The 10,093-nt window shown below is 33.6% G+C and overlaps 1 protein-coding gene across 4 annotated transcripts; it reads right to left on the bottom strand.

Moving 5' to 3' along the window:
- Positions 1–847: 847 nt before the first annotated feature.
- On the bottom strand, positions 848–8,131 carry LOC104245814 (homeobox-leucine zipper protein MERISTEM L1-like). Of its 4 annotated transcripts, none has more exons than XM_009801494.2 (13): positions 7,708–8,130; positions 7,449–7,516; positions 6,491–6,765; positions 6,160–6,277; positions 5,496–5,684; positions 4,734–5,174; positions 4,143–4,244; positions 3,477–3,677; positions 3,217–3,391; positions 2,859–3,130; positions 2,344–2,439; positions 1,862–2,248; positions 848–1,249 (listed from the first exon to the last, which is right to left on the bottom strand). In XM_009801494.2, exons 3-12 carry the CDS (start codon positions 6,712–6,714, stop codon positions 1,874–1,876), a joined length of 2,193 nt encoding a protein of 730 aa, XP_009799796.1. In that variant the 5' UTR covers positions 6,715–6,765; positions 7,449–7,516; positions 7,708–8,130; the 3' UTR covers positions 848–1,249; positions 1,862–1,873. The 4 variants fall into 4 exon arrangements, with proteins under 4 accessions (XP_009799796.1, XP_009799795.1, XP_009799798.1 ...); XM_009801493.2 differs by having other exon boundaries at positions 7,791–8,130; XM_009801496.2 differs by lacking the exon at positions 7,708–8,130 and adding an exon at positions 7,653–7,671.
- Between the last annotated feature and the right edge of the window lie 1,962 nt (positions 8,132–10,093).

Raw genomic sequence — 10,093 nt, 5'->3', positions numbered from 1 at the left:
GCATTTATTGTATTCAATTATTACCTAATGGGTTGATGCCAATTAAATAATTTAGAGTGTCAAGTCATATTCATGGGTTTTCTAGCTTTCTGTAATAATAATGAATTTGACATAATAAGGAATTAATCGTTGTTTTCCACGTTATTCTTGGCACAATATATAACTGCCGCCCCATAAATCTCTCCTGGAAATGTTGCCAAGAATGGTAAAATTTATTTCAAGTTGCAATGATCCTACATTTTGAACCATATTGACTGCTCTCTCCGTTCACTTTTATTTGTCTACTGTGGAAGGCCTGTTGAGCTGTCAATATACGCTTGGCTTGTCGGGCTTTGGGATTTGATGGGATGTAACGACCAACCCAACATGTCAAGCCCATATTGACGACTCTACAAATGAGGTAGAACCCTTTTTGATATGCTAAATTAAGCTTTAATTTCTAATCGAATATCGGAATGAAATGTCCTAAAGAGTCCTAATGTTAATTAGGATAGAATAGAATCACCGCCCCGGAATTGATTTTTTTATTTTATTTTTTTTTTACTTTTTATTAAGTTCGACTCTAGTTTCAAGTTCAGCAAGAAAAAAAAAGGAGCGCGTTATTTTTAATCTTAATGTTTTTCATCTCTTTCTTTTCCTGTTTTCTCCGCTCTGTGCAATGATCTTATACATTAACTTTATCTCGATTAGATACTTATTTTGCTTAGGATTGAGGCATAACAAGTGTTGGGATAACTCATGTTATGTCTATCGAAAACAACCTCTCTATCTCTAAATATGTTGTTGTTTCATAACACATGCTATATTTAACGAGAATCAAGTACAATTTTGTTCACAAGAAGGAATATGAAGATGTTCACAATTAATTAACCTTCTATTGAAATAAAAGAACTCATGAATTTGTTAGCAAAAACTAAGATTACAAAGTCAAAACTAATTTAACCTCCTTAAAGCGCAAACTAAAAATGCTAAAACATAAGCTTCAATTTGACAATTTTTTTGAGTTTGATCATGAAATGTAAGAAGGCCTAGGTTTACATATCATAAATTCAATTACTTTTGAAGTCAATACCCGAACCTATTACACTTGCATTTTGGCCAAAATGCAAATTTCCTTCTTGTTTTCCCTAAAGCAAATGCCATATATAGCAAGGATTTACATGAGGTGCGTTCTTGACTTCTTCCCTAAGCCTCCCAACAAACATTGAGTAAACTCATCCTTCTTTCCTCCTCCATCCTTCAATTTTAACTGCAGTATACAGTGGCGGAGCCAGAAATTTTACTAAGGTGTATCAAAATATAAAAAAATAAAAACACACGAAGAAAATTAGGTGAGTCAACATATAATACAATAACAACAATCCAGTAAAATTCCACTAGTGGCGTCATGAGGAAGATAGTGTATACGCAGACCATACCCGACCCCAGAGGTGTAGAGAGAAGTCAATATATAGTATACATGCAAAAAAATAAATTTTGACCTAGCTAAACAGTGTAACTTTCTGGCGAATGCGTGTCAAATGACATTCCTTAACGTAAGGTGGCTCCATCACTGGCAGTATATGCATACACTCAAACATTAGTTGGTATATATAGGATTTGATTTCGTATACATTGACACTGTAAAGAATTTTCATGCAATTCAATTTAATTTAGCACGTCACAGCAAATTGCCTGTCTTATGGTCGGTTACTATGATCTATCTTTTAGATGACTTGATAGTGCAATAATTTTTTTACATCGTAAATTTTTCAAAAATGGTAACTAACTTGCGCAATTTAAACTGCATTGATAGAGCCAATTTCTTTATACTATCAGTGTGTATACTCAAATCTGATTGATAACCATAGCAATGGCTTACCTTAGATTTTCATCAAGCGTTGTCGCACGCTACAGCTGTTTTGATCCTTTCAACAGTGCATTTGATGAGACTATTAACTGTTGCAACCGATCCGAGTGAGAGTTTTGCAGTTGGAACTGAATCAACTAATATCTGAAATGCAACAGTGAGTAGTGATCCACCATTCCCAACTTCAGCAACATTATTTCCTCCACAATGACCACTCGTCGAACCATCTGGTAGTATCGCGAATCCAGATGGTAAAAGAGCGACATAATCAGGGTCGCCACCACTTAACACCACATTCATTGCAACAATATCAACTGGTGCATAAATAACATAAGAGCCGGTAGAATCAGTTGAACTTTCTTGTAGTATTAGCATATTACTCTGGCTTGAATTTCCACTCTGCAACAAAATTAATTAGCAAAAATTAATTTACAATCTGTTGGTGGTGTCTCTGTTGTTGAAATTAATGAAATAGATAAGTAAGAAGACGGTACATTAACGCGGAGTAGAGATACACAGTTGCCAGGATCGCGACCATTTGCTATATGTGCCATTTCTTGTACTAGGCCTCCATTTGAAAGTATATCCCACTGCATATTTTATGGATAGTCAGATTTTGACAACAGAATATAACAATTGTAAATAAACAATGCAAACCTTGTTGACCCAAATTGCATTATTAAAATCAACAAAATTGAAACTGAGATGATTGGGATGGTATACATAAGTACAGTCAAACTTCTGTATAACAACATCGTTTGTTTCAGATTCTTTTGGTTGTTATAACAAAATACTGTTATATAGAACATATATTACAACATAACATGAAAATTGATTCCAAAGAAACTTGGCATTTATAGTGATTGGTTGTTATACAACGATGCTGTTATAGAGAGGTCTGACCGTATAATTTTGGTTATACACAATAAATTAAGTGAAAAGCTTGTATGAAAAAGATTTCTTGGAATAACCAATCGAACCAAACCATTGACACCGTATAATGATTTACCTCACTTCTGGAGTTTTCATCGCGAAGAAAATCAAAGACTCTTTTTGGAGGAACTGGCAACCAAAATGAAGTGGCAGCACTCAGGACTATACCAGGAGGTCGCCCTGGATCATCGATACTCTTTCTAGTCATAACCCTAACATCATCGGCACCACTTCCGGATAATGTAGTCCAGGTATGAGCAGTTGAGGCACCAACACCCGCACAGAAACTCATTACCATCCTCTCAGCAAGTTTTAACATACTTCTTCGACCTTCAGGACTCGTTATGACTGCAACGAAAACTTAATCGAATCAAAATCACAAGAAATTATGTCTCCAAATAGATAAAAGGGAATAGTTAAGATATGTTTATTACCCCCAATATCCCCTGTTGGAATGTTATTAGCCATTGCACTTGCGAGTCGTTCACATTGTCTATCCAACGTTGCTACCCAACGTTTCGCCCCAAATGCGAGGCCTGAATTAACAAGAGGTCTGTAGATATTATGGACAGCTCTATCATCCACTTCAATGTGCTCGAACCACGTAACCTGGAAGAGAATATAAGCAAATTAGTAAATCGACGAAATGCCAATACTTATTATGATGTTTTAAATTTCAGAGTGGCTAACTTACCTTGGAATAACCATTTGGTAATTCTTGAATTAAACAACCAGATGGCCTTCTTCTACAGCGCGACGTAGAAGTAGGTCGCAAATTGTCCAGGGAAACATCAACTACAGCCCAAGTTCCATCAGAATGGTGTTTACAATATCGAACAAAATAGTTTTCACGAGTTGGAACGAGTGGCGAAGGAACCTGGAACTCAGCTGTCATCTATAAAAAGTATGACAAACACACCAGTTAGAATAGTAGTAATATTCACAAACAGATCAAGATATTATTTTATTCTACATACCAAGAATATAAGAGACGCGGACAGCAGAGGCAGACCCAGGATTTTCACACGATAGAGGCACCATTATTTTTTTATCAGTGCCCCTTAAAGGCTTTTAGTGTTCAGGGTGTCAAGTTCTTTATATAATCATTTTTTAAGGTATATGCACATACATATATAAGATTTTTGCGAAATTTACGGGGTCCGGTGACCCTCAACGGTACAAGTCGGTCCACCTCTGGCTGAAAGTACAAAGAATTGTTACATTACTCGTATATTTTAACATGTTGTAACAGTTCAACTGTCTGTAGGTTACTAATTCCATTTGTATGGACAATTATATGTTAGGATATAGAAGTTAAGATCAAGAAAAATGTAGGGGAATTGTAGAATCCAAACCATACCACTTGCAAAGCTCCATTGTAATTTCCAGCAACACCAGTTGATAAGACTTCCAATGTCATTGCCCTTGATACTAGGCCAGCAAAAACACTTGACCATTGATTCTGAAATCAATACCACATTACATATTAAACACAAAAATTAGTATAAATAAAAGGGCAGCCCGGTACACAAGGCATCCTGCGTTCACGCAGGGTCCAAGGAAGGGCCACACCCCAAGTGGTGTGACGAAGATAGCCTAATCTAATGTGGCTGCTTCCACAACTCAAACTCATAACCTATATGCCACACGGAGACAACTTTACCATTATTCCAAATTAGTAAATCCTTCATTTACTAAAACAATTAAAGACCAAATTAGTAAATCCTTCATCCCAATTCATTTGAAGGTATTTGAATGGTAAATAGTTTAAGAAGTAAAAGACTTTGAAACTTATGATCTAAAACAACCCATCGAAACTTGTGTGGTTGCATTTTTACTAAATATAGAAAGATGCCATTTTGCTTGGCACTGACTATAAATAAAACAGTGTAACATAAAATGGGACAGAGGGAGTAGTAATTAAATCTCTAATAAAAAAATGTTTCCTTACCACATCCATCAAAATTTCAACTAAATTGATGTGATTCATAATAACAACAGCAGATTCTCTTGAGGCTTCAGATTTAAGGCCCAAAGGTTTGGGCCCAATTCCTCTAGGAAATGTCCTCACATATTCTTCTTCACATAGTGTCTCAGTAGAATTATCTGGGCTTGAAATCCACAAAGGTTCTCCAGTTTGGGCTATTCTTATTAATTCTTCCATTGCTGCAACAGCAAGTTCAATGATAATGGGCTTATCAGCATCTGTTGGGCCTGAAACTGATCTTAAAAGATCACCAGCACTATACATTTCTCCAACTAGGCCCGTTTGAGGCCCAAGACTTCCAACTCCAAGATCAAGTGAACGAGTTGATCCAGTAGAAGGAAGATTTGGATAGTTAAGCATTGGTTTCCCAACATATTTTGCTGCAATTCCTGATATCCTGTCAATCTGCAAAAAACACAATGAAAAACCTTAAGTAGTTAGCATAAATTAAACTTTTTGTCCCAAATTTATACAATTTTCACAAATTTAAACAATTTTACTTCATCCTTTTAATAATGTCTTTCTCCTATAACTAATAATCCTTTTGTCCCAATCTATGTGGCATGGATAAGATTTCAAGAGTCCATAGCTCGAACTCGTGGCCTATAAGTCACACAGACACAACTTTACCATTGCTCCAAGGCTCCACGTCATTACACTATATTCTGTGTGACGATACAATAAATTCATGATTCAAATGCATAGTAGTTATACATGTAGTGGTACCTCTTCTCTTAGACGAGCATTTTCAATTCTCAAATGCTGTTCGTCAAATGACATCTCTCCAATGGCAGCAGGGCCTCCACAGTTTGGACATGTAGCATTGCCGAGGGCTTCTTTATAGCGTATGTTCTCTGCACGAAGCTTCTCATTTTCATTCCTCAATTGTGAGTTCTCATGTCGTTCATGTTGAGCCTGCAAATAATAATAATAATAGGAATTAGACCACTAAATCAATGCAGAAATTTTAAACGGCTCCTTTAAAATGACTCTAAATCTTATACTATATTTCTCATTCATGTAGGCATTTATTTGCTCTTTATAATTTTTAACCGCTCCTTAAAATGTCCCAAAATCTTAACTATTTATCATATATACAATCATATAATGCTCTATAAATTTTTAAAGATTTTTATTTTTGTGCAACGACATTGCAAGAATTTTTATATTATCAGTTCACTTAAAAAATGATTACATATAATCGGCCTATAAAAAGTGGGAATAGTGATCTGGAAAATAAGATAGGTTACCAAGGAGTACAACAAACTCAATGTAATATTTCTTTTTTAATTTTGTCAGTATATGTAAGTTAAATTCAATTTTAAGTATATTTCATAAAATGAATGAGCAAAAAGATGGGAAAATTGACTGAGGAACAAAATGAACTCACCTTCATTTGAGTACGCTTGTTCTGGAACCAAAATTTCACTTGCAAAGGCTCTAATGCTAATCGTTTTCCAAGTTCTTTTCTTTGTTTATCATCAGGATGAGGACACTCTTTGAAAAACCTGAATAAATAAATATTTTGCGGACTTAGGTTATATTTAGCAGTAATACTAATGAATAGAGTTTATATTTATACTCTAATAGTATAAAAAACCTTGCAATTATAATTGCGGGTAACTGCTCATAATAAGTTGAATTAGTTACCGGGAAAGTAACATAGACAACTATTGTAACAACAGATTAAATAACACTGATAGTATAATAAGCGTGCTTACGATTCCATTTCTTGAATTTGAATTTGTGTATGTCGATGATAACGTTTCTTCTTATTGGGACGTTGATTAGGATCTTGATCATCACCAGAAGGATTTTCCATAATATCAGTACCTGATTTGGTATCGAATTCATCATCTGGAATCAAGTCTAACTCATTTTCTGGTGATTTATGTGACATATCAAGTAGATGATGGTGGCTCTCAAACATGTTTGGCTGAAACATTTTGACTTAAATCTATATATATCCGTTCTTGCTAAGCTATGGATTTGTTACCTGCCCAAAAAAAAAATAGAAAATAAAATTAGTTACTATATAAAGTGTGGACAAAACACAAAACCTTAGGAAATGAAAATAGAGAAAAACACAACTTGATTTTTTTCACAAGCACATGCATAAATTACACAATTTTTGTGATATACGTAAGTTAACGTTGACTCAGAACTCACAGCGTCTAGATTTTGGATATGTCATTGGAAACAGATCTCAAAAAAAGTACAAGAATTTGGAGAGTCAGTCAAATATTGGTTAAAATGACTTACTTTTCTTGGATTTGAGCCTTTCAAGAAAACCCAATGTTCATATTAATTCTCCTATGATAATACAAAAAATGATACAAAGCCCATAAAACCCTAGAAAGACTTCTCCCTTTTGTCTTTCCTCTTTATATAACTATGAGTAATAGTTTTTTGTTTTTGACTTCTTAGAATTTGAGGGAGTTGAGTTTAATATTTTCTTTTAATTGTGTCTGAAGAAAAAATAAGTAGGATAAATTTACAAATAACAAATGGGAAAATATGACTTTGGTTTTGAGATGTCAAAAAAAAATCTCTAATTTCTCTCTCTTGTCTGGTTTTGATGTGCCAAAAAGACTGAAATGAGAAATTTTTAGGAAAAGAACAAAGACAGAGTTGACACTAAGAGAACCCAAATATTGCCAGTTATTTTTTATTACTTACTTAAAATACCCTCAGATAACGTCCACGAATATTTCGGCAGATTCCAACTACAGTCATATTTCTCATTTCTGCATAAAAATATAACGGAAAAATATATAAGTCAAAGTTAGAAATTAAAGCAATTTGAAAAGTTAACACTCATATGGTGGTTTTTGAACAAGTAAAACTTAGAAACACACGCACAACCACAACAACACCAACGACCTAGTAAAATCCCATTAATAAGGTCTGAGGAAGGTAGTGTGTACGCAGACTTTACCGACTCCTTTCCCTAGGGAATAGAGAGGCTATTTCCGAAATATCTCGGCCCACACATACACACAAAAAACTAAAATAACTCACAATATCTTGAAGTCTTGAAACAAAAGTAAGAAAAAACCCTCTTGAAGTTTTAGGGTTTAGATCTGATTTGCAAGCAAAAAAAGTAGGTTAGAAAACCACTTTTTGGAGGTTGAAAGTGTGGTTTCCTTTTCTTTTTATGTGCTTTTCATATGGTGAAAAAAAAAACTATCTTGTGAATAGAATTTAAGAAGAATTGTTGAGGCAAGAAAATTAAAGAAGCAAAAGGAGATATGAGAAAAAGAGAGTATATGAGAGATATAGAGAGAGAGAAGATGAAAAGGGATTTGGAGAGGTGATAGAGAATGGAGAAGAAAGGAAAAAGGGGAAGAAAATAGAGAATATATGTGACAATTAAAGGAGTTAATGCAGTTTGCATAAAGAGGATGCAATAGCATTTAATGGCGGGAGGAGATGCTGTTAATGATATTGTTGAAGAGAGAGAGAGAAAAAAAGAATATATATATATATATATATATATATATATATATATATATATATATATATATATGTGTGTGTGTGTATAGTATATCTTTAAATTTCTTGTGTAGGGGTATGGTGAAACAACGTATGCCTTCTTAACTTCTATATTAGCAGAATATACAGCTCAAATCTCACTCGATCCAAGACTTCCTATTTTTTTAATTTATAATTGTAGTGTTTGGGCTTACGTATATCTTGACTAATTTTATATAAGGTACTTGCTATCTTTTATCAGGACAAATATTGAGTTACTTTATCCATCAAAATTTGAACAGGTGCAAAGACATCAACTAGGGCTTTTTGTCTCCGCTGGATTTGAATCAAGTCTTCATATTTCTATATGTCCATTCTTTTTTTTTTGTCTATAACTTTGTAACAGTGGCGAATGAATCATCGAAAAGTTAAACTATACAAATAGTGTAAAATAAAATCTTTTTGTTCCCCTTAACATAAGAGAAATACATGTTCAAATCCCCAGTGCAACAATTTTTTGTTTCTTAAGTCCCATCATAATAATAGCCGTCTCCATCACTGCTTATATATATTGCGAAAAATAATGAAAACAAAAGCTTCTATACACTAGGTTTTCTCTTGATAGATTTTGTTTTAGTTTTACCTACAATACTAATTTCTTTCTTCTCTCTATTTATTGCTTATGCTTTTTAAATTTCTTTTGAATAAGTAATAAATGCGTTTTTCTTGACTAACTAAATGATGAGCATATAGTCTTAATCAGAGTTACCAACGGTAAAGTAAAATGAAGGATAAGAAACTAATGGCGTTTACTAGAATTTGAGTCTATACAAATATATTCATGAATATATTTATTTATAATTATCAACTTGCTGAGTCAATTAGGAAATTTGAAAATCTTAATTAAATTTTATCTTGTTGAGAAATTGTGAAGGTTTCAATGATCTTAGTTCAGTTTGCATGGTATAAATACATGCAAAAAATTTTGATGTATGTATTTCAAATTAAATCTTGTTTAGAACACTATGAAGACTAACAAATAAGGTAAAGTAGCTAAATATTCAAATATTGCTGGTAAATTGTGGCATAAGACATTTAATTCGAAGTAAATGTTTGTTTAATAGTATATTCTAATTTTCTAAAGTAGCAACGAGTAATTCTTTTCCAAAACAAAATGTATAACAACGACAACAACAACAAACCCAGTTATTTCCCATAAGTGGAGTCAGGGGAGGTAGTGTGTAAGTAGAGGCGGAGTCAGGATTTTAAGTTTATGGGTTCGGGATTCTAATCGTTTTAAGTTACTGGGTTCTCAAGTAATAATTTATAAATATTCAATGAACTTTTTAAGACAAATACAAAGTTCGAACCAAAATTACTGGGTTCGGCTGAACCCGTTGCCGGATTTCTGCCTCCGCCCCTGTGTGTAAGCAGGCCTTACCCTTATCCTGGTAAGGCGGAGAGACTATTTTGGATTGACCCTCGGCTAAAGGAAAAAAGTGTATAACATAATCAAATTGGCTTCATAATCCTCCTTTGTTTCCAGTATGCTAATCAATAATTAGTATTCTAATAAGTTCATTTCCTCTAATTTTTGTTATCCAAGGAAAGTCCAGACAAGATACAAAGAAAAAGACTCTTGTTTGAGATTACAGGTTAGATTTGTTATGAGAAATTCAAGATTTTGCAATCCCTTGCAATAAATCCAATCTAATCCAATATATTTAATTAGTGTCCAAATATGGTGAGGATTTTTCCTAAAATACAAATATATGTATATTGAGTCAACGTTATGTAGATTAAGCAAAATCTGATAGATACATACTATAACCCTTCCCATCAGATATTTG

Source organism: Nicotiana sylvestris, chromosome 9 (genome assembly GCF_000393655.2).
Source record: "Nicotiana sylvestris chromosome 9, ASM39365v2, whole genome shotgun sequence".
NCBI classification, from domain to species: Eukaryota; Viridiplantae; Streptophyta; class Magnoliopsida; order Solanales; family Solanaceae; genus Nicotiana; species Nicotiana sylvestris.
Note: the sequence above shows the minus strand (reverse complement) of the source record. Positions and strands in the feature narration are given on the sequence as shown.